At 46.6% G+C, this 16,516-nt stretch overlaps 1 protein-coding gene across 2 annotated transcripts in view; it reads left to right on the forward strand.

Annotated features, from left to right (window-relative positions):
* Nucleotides 1–16,516, forward strand: part of cdh17 (cadherin 17, LI cadherin (liver-intestine)) — a 162,707-nt gene that overhangs the window by 35,257 nt on the left and 110,934 nt on the right. For both annotated transcript variants that reach the window (XM_085992656.1, XM_085992657.1), the window contains 3 exons: nt 6,020–6,121; nt 7,180–7,317; nt 9,379–9,517. In XM_085992656.1, coding sequence (XP_085848782.1) covers nt 6,020–6,121; nt 7,180–7,317; nt 9,379–9,517 — 379 coding nt within the window. The remainder of the gene's footprint in view (nt 1–6,019; nt 6,122–7,179; nt 7,318–9,378; nt 9,518–16,516) is intronic.

The raw sequence follows: 16,516 nt of genomic DNA on the forward strand, positions 1-16,516 counted from the left end.
AATATCACCGATTCTGCGGTAGATGCAATTGGTACTTCGGTTTCATCGCCAGGTGTATCAGATCGTGGTGTGGAGTTGACGTTTTCCAGTGACTCTAGAATCTGGTCAGCATGGCGTCTTACAATGCTCTCTCCAGTGTCCACGGTATACATTAGAGGTCCTTGCCGTGTACAGATCGTTCCTGGCTGCCATTTCTCTGTGCGGTAGTCCCGGGCCAAAACTGGTTGACCTATCTTAAAACTCCTGGTTGGCCTTTCATTCATATTCTAAAACTGCCTGTTCTCCATATCTCTTCTGACGTTTGGCTTAACCAAATCCAAGCGGCATCGTAGTCTTCGATTGAAGAACATCATGGCTGGAGTTTGGTTGGTAACCGCATGTGTCGCATTCCGGTAGGCAAACAAGAAGTTATCCACCTTGTGTTGTAGGGGTATATCTTCATTACACATTGCCTTGATAGCCTTCTTGAATGTTTGAACAAACCTCTCGACCAATCCATTAGTGGCTGGATGATATGGGGCGGATGTGTAATGCTTAACACCATTGTTCTTTAAGAACCTCCGGAACTCTTCAGACACAAACTGTGGTCCATTGTCAGAGCAAATCTGTTCAGGCAGCCCATTCCTGGCTAATATGGTTCGGAAGACTGTGATAGTTTTTTCTGTGGTGGTTGAGGACATTTTTATTACCTCTGGCCGCTTTGAATGTGCATCCACCGCAATTAAAAACATCGAGTCCATAAAGGGACCAGCAAAATCAATGTGCACCCTTTGCCATGGAGATGAGGGCCACTCCCATGGATGTAGAGGGGCTTGTGGTGGGGCGTTTTGGACCTTCTGGCATCCTGTACAGCTCTTAGTCATCTCTTCGATTTCTCTATCGATTCCCGGCCACCACACAAACGCTCTGGCTAAGTTCTTCATTTTTACCCCTCCCAGATGACCCTCATGAAGCTCATTGAGCACTCTATCCTTCAATTTGGGTGGAATTACTACTCTGGATCCACACATCAAGGTTCCTCTGCACACTGACAGCTGCTCTCTTCTCGGCGAGAATGCTGGCAGCAGTGGTTCGCCATGTGCTGGCCATCCCTTCACTGTTAAATCATAGACCCAGGAGAGTGTCGGGTCATTTCGTGTTTCCTTTTCTATGTTTGCATTCGTCACAGGGAGACATTCGACTATAGTCGAGTGGAATAACTCCACTGGATCCACTGCCAGTTCTTCTTCCACCGTCGGCAACGGTAGGTGCGACAATCCATCCGCATTCCCATGCTGTTTAGTTCCTTTGTACTCAATGTCATATTGGTGAGCCCCTAGGAAAAGGGACCACCTCCGTAGCCGTTGTGCCGTCATTATCGGTACGCCCTTCTGAGGGTTGAAAATGGAGACGAGAGGTTGATGATCAGTTAGTAGAGTAAATTTCTGACCGTGCAGGTAGTGATTGAACTTCTTCACCCCCCACACCAGGCTGAGGGCCTCTCTGTCAATCTGGGCGTAGTTACGCTCGGCTGAAGTTAACGAGCGTGACGCAAAAGCTATCGGCCTCTCTGAACCATCAAGGAATTTATGTGACAGTGCCGCCCCAATGCCGTAGGGAGACGCATCACACGCCAGTCTTATCGGTAGTGACGGGTTGTAGTGAGCCAATACTTCTCTTGAAGTAATTAGGTCCTTACTCTTCTGAAAGGCCCGCTTGCATTCATCGCTCCATTTCCATGCTACTCCCGTTCGTAGTAGGGCGTTCAGTGGATGCAGAATTGTGGACAAATTCGGCAAAAACTTATGGTAGTAATTCACCAATCCGAGGAATGACCTCAGTTGCGACACATTTTCAGGCGCTGGAGCCTTAACTACCGCTTCAATTTTGTCAGGGGACTTATGCAACCCCTCTTCATCAATCACGTGGCCACAATACGATATCTGTTTCTTAAAAAACTTGCACTTGGGGCGATTGGCTCGTAGCCCATGTTCACGTAGTCTAGTGAGCACCTGCTCTAGGTTGGCAAGGTGTTCACTGTCATCTTCACCTGTCACTAGGATGTCGTCTAAGTAACACTGAGTCCCCGGTATCCCTTGCAGGACTTGTTCCATCGCTCTTTGCCATATAGCCGGAGCTGATGCTACTCCGAATACCAGTCGATTATACTGGTAAATACCTTTGTGAGTGTTTATCGTGAGATATTTCCTAGAGGATTCTTCAACCTCCATCTGCAAATATGCTTGCGCTAGGTCAATTTTTGTAAAATGTTTCCCTCCAGATAGTGAGGCGAAAATACCTTCTATCCTTGGAAGAGGATACTGTACTGTGTGAAGGACTGGGTTCACAGTCACCTTGAAGTCCCCACAGATGCGAACCTTCCTTGGCTCCTCAGACTTATTGTTTAACGTTTTCTTCATGACAGGAACGATGGGTGTCGCCCACTCGCTCCAGTCTACCTTAGATAACACGCCTGCATTCTCCAGATTCTCCAGCTCTGCCTCGACGGCTGTGCGAATTGCATACGGTATCAGTCTTGCTTTGAAAAACTTGGGAATTGCATTGTCTTCTATTTTTATTGAGGCGGTTACGCTTTTAAGAGTTCCCAGTCCTTGTTGAAATACCTCTTTAGTGTTAGCTAAGATTTTTGACAATCGTCCAGGTGTGACGTCATCATCCTTTTTACCAGCCACAGTCAGTGCCTGAATGGAGTGCCAGTCTAAACTTATCTTTCTGATCCATTCACGTCCCAATAACTGTGGTCCACCATCTTGCAGTATGTATAGATACAATTTCTGTATTTCCTTGCTGTTGTATTCGACAGGCACCCTTATTTTCCCTCTGGGGTATACTTTCTGCCCTGTATATGTCTTCAAGACAATGGATGTGCCTTTCAAGGGTTTGTGTGAGAATAGCCGCTCGTAGTCTCGTCGATTCATGACGGTCAGGGCTGATCCTGTATCCAATTCCATTTTGACTTGGGACCCTGCTATCGTGAGGGTGACCCAAATGGCTCGGTGATCCTCTTTTGCGATTACGTTGTGTAGTTTGAGACAGCTTAGACTCTTGTTCCCGGATTTACTATCACTCTTCTGGTCTTCGGAACTACTGTCCGTCATCTTTTGTACTTTCCTGTACTTTTCCTTAGTAGTCTTTTTGTTGTCGTTAGTCTTCTTCCCGGACCTGCAAACTCGTGCAATGTGTCCCATCTTTCCGCATTGCCTGCATGTTTTGTCCTTGAACCAGCAGTCCTTCTGGTTATGGGTTGTTCTGCCGCAGCGATAACATTTTTCAAATCCCCGTGTCATTTCATGCGTGCCTTATTCCTGTGGCTTTTGCTGTATTTCTGCAGCTCCCCTTGCTGCTGCTTCGTACGATACTGCCATGCTGAAAGCCTTATCTAGCGTCAGCTCTTTCTCTGAGAGTAACCTCTTCTGGGTTCCTTCACTCAGGAGTCCACAGACAAATTTGTCCCGTAGGGTATCTGCCAGTCCTGCTCCGAACTGGCAGTGCTTTGATAGCTTGCGTAGTTCCGTAAGGTAATCAGCATTGCTCTGATCTTTATGCTGATTTCTCTTGTGGAATTTAAATCTTTCTGCTATCAGCAGCAGTGTAGGATTTAGGTGTTCCTGTAGGATATCAACAATTTCGTTAAAAGTCTTCTCCATTGGTTTGACTGGAGTGATCAGGTTCCGCAATAGGCCGTACGTTCTTGCGCCCATTAAGTTTAGTAGTACCGATGCCTTTTTCTCATCGGCTACTTCATTTGCCTTGCAATATACTTCGACTCTTTCCACATACGTGGTCCAGTCTTCTATTTCATTATCGAAGGCAGTGATATTGCCAGTCTTCGGCATCTTGGAGATCTAAGATGGCACCTCCCGCGCTTTGCCTTCTTCCCCGGTTGAACAAAATGGCGCCTCCCGCACTTTGCCTTCTTCCCCGATTGAACAAAATGGCGCCTCCCGCGCTTTCTGTCTTTTCCGCTGCTGCCAACGCCGTTGCTGGCGTTTTTATGCCTTGATGGCGACGCCCTATGGTCTTCGCGTGCTTCCCCCCGCGCTGCTGCCAACGCCGCTCTCCACGGTCCCCGTGGCAAACTGCAGCTCCTCACGGCTTTCTGCGCTTCTAATTTCTTTTTCTTTTATTTTAATTACTGTTCCCGTCGTCAGAGCAGACCCTATGGGACACGTTCCTCCCTCTTCTCGGGTCTGTACGCTGCCCGGCTTCGTAGCACCGGCCGCGCCCTGTGTGCTCCACCCTCTCTCTCTCTCTCCTCTTCCCGACAACGCTGCTCGGCCCCGTTGAAAAGCCACCCGATCGAGCTCTAGCCCGCCGCAGCCCAGGAAGGATCAGTGTACTACCTGCCACCAGCCCGATTAGCTGAACTCCATAGACTGGAGAACCAAGCCGAGCTCTCGACAGCCTCTCCTGCAAATCTTCGAATTCGATGAATCAGAGGGCGGTTGCCCACGGTCGACGCCCGTTTCTTCTGTTTGTTTTTTTTTCTTTTTGGATTTCTTCCTTCTGGCTTCGACCTCTAATAACTTCGCTTCAGGGATGGATGCCCGTGAGGTGGTGCAGAACTGTAGGTAAGTTCGGATCTGTTCGTCGCCAATGTAATGTCCGTGTGTAATTGAGACACGGACTGCAGAAGTTGGTTATAACAGGTGTTTACTGAATGGAGACAAAACTGGAACTACTATACAAAGTTACTGCACAGGCTTATATACAGGGGTGGCCACTACTGGTACTGCAGTATACAGGGGCTGCAGAATATAGTTCCTTCTTCAAAGTACATACACTACAATTTCCTCATGCAAAGGGTGGTAGAAGTGTGGAACTCTCTCCCACAAAAAGCAGTAGATGCGAGCTCAGTTAATATTTTGCTAAACAAGGGTATGAAGGGATATGGAACTAAACCAGGTGGATGGAGTTAGGATACAGATCAGGAATGATCTCGTTGAATGGCAGAACAGGCTCGGGGGACTGAATGGCATGCTCCTGTTCCTATGTTCCTATAAGTGGGCTAGATGGATGCCTGAAACTGTTATTATGTATTGATAAGTCTCTTGTCATAATTGCATCCCTTCAGTGCCTTGTTTCAGTAAAATGATTAATTTACTCTGAGAAGCTTACAGTGCATCTTTTAATAGTTCTCATTAGTAGTTCTGCATTTTTTGCTTTAAGTGCAGTCCAGCTTTAATTCTTGTAGTTGCACCCTTCAGAACAACTTCCTTCGATCCTGCCATGCCACTCCTCCATTATCCAGCTCAGTGGATTGCCTTTGCTTGGTTCCACTCTTACCTATTCAATCATAGCCAGAGCATCTCCAGCAATGGCTTCTCTTCCTACCCCAACACTGTTACCTCTGGAGTCCCCCAAGGATCCACCTTTAGCTCCCTCTTCTTGCACATCAACATGCTGTCCCTTGGTGACATCAACCGATGATGATTATTTGTTGGACATTCAGTTGTGGACAAGCCATAATTTCCTCCAGTTAATTTCTTTCAGATGAGACATTAAACCGAGGCCCTGTCTGCTCTCGCAGATGGATGTAAAAGATCCCATGGCACTATTCAAAGATGAGCAGGAGAGTTATCCTCTGTGTTCTGACCAATATTTATCCGTCAACCAAAAACACTAAAAGAGATTACCTGGTTGTTTATCTCATTGCTGTTTGTGGGACCTTGCTGTGCACAAATTGGCTGTTGCGTTTCCCTACATTACAACAGTGACTACACTTCAAAAGTACTTCATTGGCTGTAAAGAGCTTTGGGACGTTCTGAGATTGTGAAAGGTGCTACATAAATGCAAGCCTTTCTTTCTTTCCTAATTTAGTCATTGGGGGAAGCTTGCACAAATACATTTGCATCCTAAAGTGACAGGGGTGTGAGGTCTGTTTTGTAAAATAGGGGTATGCACTTGACAAATAGGATAGCCTCTGATTTTTAGCAATGACATTTGTATTTACAATGGCACGGCACTATAGAAATAGCTTCTGCACATGTATGATTTCATTTCTTTATATTAACTGCAGGTTTTAATCACTGGAATTAATGGAATCTTTCCCAAAGGCCCATTGAAGTCAATGGATCTGACCACTCTTGAGGCATCTACTCTTCCTTTACTGATTTATCAGGTAACTCTCTTATAATTTTGGTTGAAATTGTTTCAAATCATGTAAAAACAATTCTGAACAGTGAATAGTAAGTAAAAGGGTTAAAATTTTATGAAAGTAAAATGAGCAAATGGGTTCGCTGTGCAGCCAGGGGCTGACATGTCGGCTGACATGTCTTACGCCTCCACTCAACTACATCAGGCCCCACTTCCAAAACTGCATCCCTTGGCTTCCTTGTGTTTTATGTCATCATATACACTATCCGTACTGCTTTGCGTGAGTGCCTGGGCTGCTGAATTCAAGGTAAAGGTTTAATACCGGGGTGGGTGAGCCATTGCTGGTGTTTCTAGAGGCAGAGGGGACTTTAAGGTCTCGCTCTTTCGAAAGCTATATCCTGGCTTGCAGCCTCTGGAAGAAAGAACAGTACTGTTAACTGTGGAGTGCCTTGAACTGCATTCTGTCTTAATCAGCTACTGTGTGGATGTCTTATGAGGAAAGCGATTGCCGGTGAAGAGATTCAGGAATGAAAAACAAAAGGTATATGCTTTCACAAAATCACTGAAGGCACAGAAACCTCCACATCACCATCCTCAACTGGCAGGCCAATTATGGGCATTGCTTCCTTTACATGTGGGGTCAATTACTGGATATTGGCCTATCATCTTCCTGTAGCCTGGCAGTGTGCACTGTCTTCTCCTGCAGGAGGAATGCATAGTGTTAATTAGCTGCTGTCGCAAGCAGTCAGGTTCCATGCATTTCCACGCTGCTGTGTTAAACCTAGCTGATCTTTTAATTTTCTCTTTTTTTTAAATCCCAGGGTGACTGTGCCCAATTGTCATGCCCCAATTGTTCCCTCAGCTGAGGTCAGCTAAATTAGCACAGACCAGAGATCCAACCTGGAACTTTGCTGAGTAACACACTGAGCAATGCCTTTATCTACTAAGCTACTTGTACAGATAAAGTGAATTTTCACATTAGTCATTTGTACTGTCAGTGCTAGAGTGAGATGGCACTTTACTATATATTTGATTGTAACACACACCAACTATGATCTGGTATACCGTTTCCTTTCATCATAGTTTCAGGCAACCAACGATGCTGTGAAGTCATTTAGAATGACTGGTGACACAGCCAACAGGTTCCACATTGAACAGGATGGGTGGTTGCATTGCAACGAGTCCCTGGACCGTGAAGAACAAGCAGTCTACAAGTTACAGGTAAACAGAAATTAATTTATGAAGAAGAAAGTTCTCATTATTGAAACATTGGTTTATGTTGTTGGGGATACAGAAATAGAAGATGAAAAAAGACAAATTAAGAATTCTTGGAACCCTGGGCACCAAGAACATTCGGGGTCTCACTGCACAATGCTGGTCCCCCTACCCCGCCCCATCATATCTATTAAAACCTGCCCCTTCCTATCTCTGTAATCTCCTCCAGCCCTACAATCTTCTGAGATATCTGCGCTCCTCCAATCCTGGCCTCTTGAGCATCCCCAATTTTAATCGCTCAACCATTGGCAGCCATGCCTTCAGCTGCCTAGGCCCTAAGCTCTGGAATTCCCTCCCCAAACCTATCTGCCTCTCTACCTCTCTTTCATCCTTTAAGACGCTCCTTTAAACCTAACTCTTCTGCCCTAATATCTCCTTATGTGGCTCAGTGTCAAATTTTGTTTCATAACGCTCCTGTGCAGCACCTTGGGATGTTTTACTATGTTAAAGGTGCTATATAAATACAAGTTGTTGTTGCCTGAAAATCTGGTCGTAATTTTCAGAGAGCCTCGAGCAAACGCAATTGCAACAACCTCGTATATGAGGCTCTGTAACTTGAGGGCGGAGCCAGTATTATGGGCAGAGATGTATTCAGGCAGAGAGATCTGTCTCAGCTCATCTGCTACTGAAACCCTCATCCATGCCTTTGTTATCTCTAGATTTGACTATGCCAACACACTCCTGGCTGGCCTCCCACATTCTATGCTACGTAATCTTGAGTTCATCCAATACTCTGCTGCCCGTGTCCTAACTCGCACCAAGTCTCATTCACGTGCTTGCGGCCGTAAAAGATTGAGGAGCTTTGGGTACATTGTACTTACACACTGACTCACCTACGCCCAAAATATTGCATTTTTATAAGCTGCATAATTGATTTACAATCTGGTTACGCTTGTCTCTGGGTGCAAATACGGAGGAAATTCAAAGCTAGTTAATTGTTTGTTTTGGGTTTAAATGGAGACTCCATTGTAATCATGATCTTAATTAATTGCCTTCCTCTTTGGAAGATTGGGAGCAACTGCGAGCCATTGGAGTTTGGAGAACTTACCTTTCATTCAATTCTTCTACTAGCCTATCACCCATGCACTTCTAGGTCCCCCAAGGAAACCTTGGACCTGGGCTTCCCCCTGCCCCTCCCCCACGCCCCCACCCACGACCACAATTCCCCTCCCAGAGCTCTTGCAGCCACTTACCTTGTGCTGGGGACCATTCCCTGGGTCCCCAGCCGCTGCCTCCGACTTTATCAATTTTAACAGGCGGCAACTGCTTCTCGCCAACTTCCCGGCATTTTGGTTGGGAAGTCAGAAGCGGCATGCTCATGTGGCCTGCCCGTTAACAACAGCACCAGCAACAACTTGTATTTATATCACACCTTTACAGCAGTAAAACGTCCCAAGATGCTTCACAGGAGCCATATGAAACAAAATTTGACACCATGCCACATAGGAGATATTAGGACAGCTGACCAAACATTTGGTCAAAGAGATGGGTTTTAGCCATCTTAGCCTGCCTTCTGCTCCCAGATGTGCACGCTGTTCGCTTTGCTGCGTTCCCGCCCAAGGCAATTATTGTCCAAGTCAAGTTGAAATCTCAAATTACTATTGCTGGGCCCTTACTTTGACTCTGAGTGGGATCTAGAGCTAGAGCATACCCTCAGTAATAGTTTATCTCTGTTACCATCTATTAATTCTACCCAAAGTGATTCTGTGTCTGCTCTTCCCTTTATTAATGGTAAAAAGTTAAAAGGAGTAGAGCAGCAGAGAGACTTGTTAAGACACACAGAACTTTAAAAGTAGGAGGACAAGTTGATAATACTGTAAAAAATAACAATGGGATCCTAGGTTTTATAAATAAAGGGCAGGGGAATGGAAGTAAGTGGACAGCTCTCCAAGACAATTGGTGCTGGAGTGACAGGTTTGAATTGTCTCCTTGTATGCTTTTATCCACTTGGTCAACAGAAGGGTTTAACTTTGTAATTCATTGTTGTCATGGTTTCTTTGTTTTTAGATAGAAGGCCTAAATGAAAAACAAGAGACAGTCGAAGGACCTGTCACTGTGACAATTTTAGTTCAAGATATAAATGACAATCTACCTATATTTACACAAGAACAGTATGAAGGAGTTGTACGCCAGAATTCCAGGCCTGGTATGTAACATTTTGATAACTTAAGGTACAATCAAAGAGAAAATGGCCCCTAAATTTTGATAAGGCCGCTCTCTGCTGATGGAAGAGTGGTGGAGCAGAGAATCCCACACCCAGCTCCAAATGACAGAGGTAAGGTCATTGGTATATATCAGAAAAATCAGGATTGGAGAAGAGGCCTGGGGAGGCCTGGGCAGCACGGTGGCATAGTGGTTAGCACTGTTGCCTCACAAGCGCCAGGGACCCGGGTTCGAATCCGGCCTCGGGTGACTGTCTGTGTGGAGTTTGCACATTCTCCCCGTGTTTGCGTGGGTTTCCTCCGGGTGCTCCGGTTTCCTCCCACAGTCCAAAGATGTGCGGGTTAGGTGGATTGGCTATGATAAATTGACCCTTAGTGTTAGGGGGATTAAATACGTGGGGTTACGGGGATAGGGTGGGATATGTGTTGGTGTAGGGGTTACGGGGATCGGGTGGGATATGTGTCGGTGCAGGCTCGATGGGCCGAAATGGCCCCTATCTGCATTGTGGGGTTTCTGTGATTTCTGAGAGCCAAATTGTACTGAAGATGAGTAACTTCAGCTCTGATAGGAGCCAATGAGGTTAATTGAACCTTTCAGGGAATGATAAACTTTTGCCGCAGGATGATTTGGGCCTTTTGTAAGGCTTCAGGGCAACTCACGACAGCTCTCAGCTGTGAGAGTTCCACGGAGGCACATGGGGCGGATATCCCAGAAAATCCTGCAAACGCCCCCAGCCATGCCCCTTTGATATGGGGGGGGGGGAAGGGGGGACAGGTAGGAGAAGGATTTTCCCATGGAAACACCACCACCCCACCAGAAATTGGCAGAACGAAAACATGGGATGGATTCCTGGCGGAACTGGGTTCCAAGCCATTTGGCCCTGGTGGGACAATTCACTCGAGTTCCACTCGAAGACTGATGTTTGTCCCAATGTTTTTATTTAAAAAGATAGTAAAGATGTTTTTCTGTTGTGCTATTTTCTTTGATATTGTACTTGCATATTATGTTCATGGTAATTTTTACTTGATAGGCCATGTTCTGGTCATCAGCCTTGAAACTGTAAAACATGCACAAAGTGCAACCGTCTGATTGCTTCTGCACAGCAATTCTTGCTTTACCTATATCAGAGTGTGACAAATCACCAGGTGGTGAACACGTTTACATAAGACATTTTAGTTTGTTATGGTTCTGTGTGTTCAGCATCTTTCAAATACTTTAATTCACTTATTTGCATTGAATCCAGTGAGGTTTCCTTAAAAATAACCTCAATAGGTTGTAAATGCCAATAGGTTGTAAGTGCAGTGGCGAGCAAAGTGCAGCAAAAATCTTATTCATGGTTTATCCTAATGGCCTATAAATTAAATATATTCATTATTTTTTTTAAAGTTTTGTTCTTGGGATGTGGGTGACACTGACAAGACCGCATTTATTGCCTATCCTTACTCGTCCTAAGAAGGTAGTGCTGGGCATTCTGCTTGAACTGTTGCAGTCCTTGCGGTAATGGTGTTCCTACAATAGTGCTAAGCAGGGAATTCCAGGATATTGATCCAGTAACAATGAAGTAATGTTGATGTACATTCAAGTCAAGTAGTGTGTGATTTGGAGGGGAACTTGGAGGTGATGGTGTTTCCACGACATTGCTGCTCTTGTCCTTCTTGGAGGTAAAGGTGCAGGATGGCGGGGGGGGTGGGGTGGAGGGGTGGGTGGAGTGATGCAGTGCATCCTGTAGATAGTGCAAACTGCAGCCACAGTGTGCCAGTGGTGGAGGGGGTGAATATTGTGTCCAGTGGCAGGGGAATTGATGAAACGAACTGCACTGTCCTGAATGTTGAAGCGTTTCTGAAGTATTGCCACTAACCAATGGGGAAAACCACTCGTATTTTGAAAAGACAAAATAATATCGGCTGAAAATTCAGTAGCCTTAGCGCCTCATTTGAGGCGCTAGAGGGCCTTGCGCCGGAGTTATGGCCAGTAGTGAAATTCCCTGGGGCCCTAAATCGGCGTTGCTCCGGTAGCGCTGCGCCGGCACCGATGACGTCATCAGTGTGCGCAGCGTCCCGGTTGCCGTGGTAACCCGCCCGAACTCCGAAATTGAGTTGCAGCCGCCTCGCCCGTGGCAGCCGCAACCAGCGTTTTGTCAGAGGTGCCTTACTGCAGTTAGCGCCGGCGCATTAAAGGCCCCGCGGCGACTGGCCGCTTTCCCGCCGGCCGCCTGCCCGCAGCTCCCTCCCCGGACTTCTCTCCCCCCCACCCCCGGAACAGATGCAAGCCCGGCACTTGTCCGAGGTGCCGGGCTCATTTTTAAGCAGATTTGCGCGGGCCGCGGCCGGGTGCAGGCAGCTCCTCCTTAACGGAAGGAGGAGGCCTGCACTTCCCCAGCCTGCCGCACCGCATCGGGTGCCACAGCGCCGGAATTGCGGTGCGAAACGGCAGTTAGCGCCCTTTTCCAGGCGCTAAGACCCTTCAGTAGCGCCGGCAGCCGTTTGGGCGCGGCGCCACTGAATTTTTGGCGCGCGCAGGGGACTTAGCGCCGGCACTAATTTCCGGCGCTAAAGCCCTGGCTAAGCCAAAACCCAATTTCTAGGCCTATATACTTTATTGGTGCAACTAATTCTAATTTTACAGAACTAAAATGTCTGTATTGCTTTAAATTTTTTCTCTAAAGGTGGGGTAGGTTTTGACTGCGATAGTGCAAAACGGGTGATAGTGAATTGGCAACCTGTTTTACACTATTGCACAAAGCCACAATGTACCCCAATATCTCTAATAGTAGATGCAGCTGGTAACTGCTTCTGTGATATATCAGGAACAAAGCCAAAGAAGGAAACAAAATTCAGCTTACCTTAGTTGGCATCATGGTTGTATCAGAGTCAGAAGGATGGGGAGTTGAGCCTCATACCAGGGCTTGCGCTTGTAATAGATTGTTTCCACTGGTCAGTGAAACAATAACGAGATGGCACAATTTTAAGTTAATCATAAAAAGAATTAAAGGGGAGGTTTGAAAAAATTATTTGCACAGGCTTGGTTAGACTGTGGAATGACCTGCCACAAACACTTGTTAAAACAAAGTCCAGAATTTTTTTGAAGGGGGCAATTAGATAGTTGCTTGAAAAAGAGGTGAGAGAGCACGATGGTGGGATTAGACTGGGGGCTGACTTCACAAATGTGTGCTGCCAGTGAGGAGCCACATCCATTGGGTATGCATATCAGGAAATTGCAGGCCTGCTGCCCACTATATTCCATCCAGAGTTCCACATGATGATTGGCCACTTGGACGAGGTATCAGGAAGGTGTTTTTTTATTCGTTTATGGGATCTGGGCGTCGCGGGCAAGGCCAGCATTTATTGCCCATCCCTAATTGCCCTTGAGAAGGTGGTGGTGAGCTGCTTTCTTGAACCACTGCAGTCTGTGTGGTGAAGGTACTCCCACAGTGCTGTTAGGGAGGGAGTTCCAGGATTTTGACCCAGCGATGATAAAGGATCGGCGATATACTTCTAAGTCAGGATGGTGTGTGACTTGGAGGGGAACTTGGAGGTGGTGGTGCTCCCATGCGCCTGCTGCCCTTGTCCTTCTAGGTGGAAGAGGTTGTGGGTTTGGGAGGTGCTGCCGAAGAAGCTTTGGCAAGTTGCTGCAGTGCATCTTGTAGATGGTACACACTGCAGCCACGGTATGCTGGTGGTGGAGGGAGTGAATGTTTAAGGTGGTGGATGGGGTGCCAATGAAGTGGGCTGCTTTGTCCTGGATGGTGTCGAGCTTCTTGAGTGTTGTTTATTATGTTCGTGTATAATTGAGACACGGACTGCAGGAGTTGATTATAACAAGTCTTTACTGAATGGAGACAACCTGGAAACTGAAACTACAGAAGCCTGCTAGGGCCTTTTATACAGGGGTGGTCACTGCTGGTACTGCAGTCTGAGGCCAGTTATTCCCTTAAAGGTACATACACAACAATTCCTCCCCTTTCAGATAAACAGTACATAACATTAATTTAACAACTAAATAATAACTATTTACAATTACAATTACGGTTGCTAGATACATTGGTTGAAGTTAAGCAATTATAAGTTCAGTCTTTTAGGAGACTTCCTGATTCTGTCTGGATAACGCCTCTTTGGGATATCAGATTCTTCTGGCAAGGTTGCGTCGGGATCAATGTCGTGGTTTGGTTCGTCTGCTTCCAATATCACTGATTCTGCGGTAGATGCAATTTGTACTTCGGTTTCATCGCCAGGTGTATCAGATCGTGGTGTGGAGTTGACGTTTTCCAGTGACTCTAGAATCTGGTCAGCATGGCGTCTTACAATGCTCTCTCCAATGTCCACGGTATACATTAGAGGTCCTTGCCGTGTACAGATCGTTCCTGGCTGCCATTTCTCTGTGCGGTAGTCCCGGGCCAAAACTGGTTGACCTATCTTAAAACTCCTGGTCGGCCTTTCATTCATATTCTGAAACTGCCTGTTCTCCACATCTCTTCTGACGTTTGGCTTAACCAAACCCAAGCGGCATCGTAGTCTTCGATTGAAGAACATCATGGCTGGAGTTTGGTTGGTAACCGCATGTGTCGCATTCCGGTAGGCAAACAAGAAGTTATCCACCTTGTGTTGTAGGGGCATATCTTCATTACACATTGCCTTGATCGCCTTCTTGAATGTTTGAACAAGCCTCTCGGCCAATCCATTAGTGGCTGGATGATATGGGGCGGATGTGTAATGCTTAACACCATTGTTCTTTAAGAACCTCCGGAACTCTTCAGACACAAACTGTGGTCCATTGTCAGAGCAAATCTGTTCAGGCAGCCCATTCCTGGCGAATATGATTCGTAAGACTGTGATAGTTTTTTCTGTGGTGGTTGAGGACATTTTTATTACCTCTGGCCACTTTGAATGTGCATCCACCGCAATTAAAAACATCGAGTCCATAAAGGGACCAGCAAAATCAATGTGCACCCTTTGCCATGGAGATGAGGGCCACTCCCATGGATGTACAGGGGCTTGTGGTGGGGCGTTTTGGACCTTCTGGCATCCTGTACAGCTCTTGGTCATCTCTTCGATTTCTCTATCGATTCCCGGCCACCGCACAAACGCTCTGGCTAAGTTCTTCATTTTTACCCCTCCCAGATGACCCTCATGAAGCTCATTGAGCACTCTATCCTTCAATTTGGGTGGAATTACTACTCTGGATCCACACATCAAGGTTCCTCTGCACACTGACAGCTGTTCTCTTCTCGACGAGTATGCTGGCAGCAGTGGTTCGCCATGTGCTGGCCATCCCTTCACCGTTAAATCATAGACCCAGGAGAGTGTCGGGTCATTTCGTGTTTCCTTTTCTATGTTTGCATTCGTCACAGGGAGACATTCGACTACAGTCGAGTGGAATAACTCCACTGGATCCACTGCCAGTTCTTCTTCCACCGTCGGCAACGGTAGGCGCGACAATCCATCAGCATTCCCATGCTGTTTAGTTCCTTTGTACTCGATGTCATATTGGTGTGCCCCTAGGAAAAGGGACCACCTCTGTAGCCGTTGTGCCATCATTATCGGTACGCCCTTCTGAGAGTTGAAAATGGAGACGAGAGGTTGATGATCAGTTAGTAGAGTAAATTTCTGACCGTGCAGGTAGTGATTGAACTTCTTCACCCCCCACACCAGGCTGAGGGCCTCTCTGTCAATCTGGGCGTAGTTACGCTCGGCTGAAGTTAACGAGCGTGACGCAAAAGCTATCGGCCTCTCTGACCCATCAAGGAATTTATGTGACAGTACTGCCCCAATGCCGTAGGGAGACGCATCACACGCCAGTCTTATCGGTAGTGATGGGTTGTAGTGAGCCAATACTTCTCTTGAAGTGATTAGGTCCTTACTCTTCTGAAAGGCCCGCTTACATTCATCGCTCCATTTCCATGCTACTCCCATTCATAGTAGGGCGTTCAGTGGATGCAGAATTGTGGACAAATTCGGCAAAAACTTATGGTAGTAATTCACCAATCTGAGGAATGACCTCAGTTGCGACACATTTTCAGGCGCTGGAGCCTTAACTACCGCTTCAATTTTGTCAGGGGACTTATGCAACCCCTCTTCATCAATCACGTGGCCACAATACGATATCTGTTTCTTAAAAAACTCGCACTTGGGGCGATTGGCTCGTAGCCCATGTTCACGTAGTCTAGTGAGCACCTGCTCTAGGTTGGCAAGGTGTTCACTGTCATCTTCACCTGTCACTAGGATGTCGTCTAAGTAACACTGAGTCCCCGGAATCCCTTGCAGGACTTGTTCCATCGCTCTTTGCCGTATCGCCGGAGCTGATGCTATTCCGAATACCAGTCGATTATACTGGTAAAGACATCTGTGAGTGTTTATCGTGAGATACTTCCTAGAGGATTCTTCAACCTCCATCTGCAAATATGCTTGTGCTAAGTCAATTTTTGTAAAACGCTTCCCTCCAGATAGTGAGGCGAAGATATCTTCTATCCTTGGAAGAGGATATTGTACTGTGTGAAGGACTGGGTTCACCGTCACCTTGAAGTCCCCACAGATGCGAACCTTCCTTGGCTCCTCAGACTTATTGTTTAACGTTTTCTTCATGACAGGAACGATGGGTGTCGCCCACTCGCTCCAGTCTACCTTAGATAACACGCCTGCATTCTCCAGATTCTCCAGCTCTGCCTCGACGGCTGGGCGAATTGCATATGGTACCGGTCTTGCTTTGAAAAACTTGGGAATTGCATTCTCCTCTATTTTTATCGAGGCGGTTACGCCTTTAAGAGTGCCCAGTTCTTGTTGAAATACCTCTTTGGCGTCAGCTAAGATTGTTGACAATCGTCCAGGAGTGACGTCGTCATCCTTTTTACCAGCCACCGTCAGTGCCTGAATGGAGTGCCAGTCTAAACTTATCTTTCTGATCCATTCACGTCCCAATAATGGTGGTCCACCATCTTGCAGAATGTAGAGATACAATTTCCGTATTTTCTTGCCGTTGTATTCGACAG

This window comes from Somniosus microcephalus, chromosome 7 (genome assembly GCF_052327205.1).
Source record: "Somniosus microcephalus isolate GS21.2 chromosome 7, FLI_Smic_1.0, whole genome shotgun sequence".
NCBI classification, from domain to species: domain Eukaryota; kingdom Metazoa; phylum Chordata; class Chondrichthyes; order Squaliformes; family Somniosidae; genus Somniosus; species Somniosus microcephalus.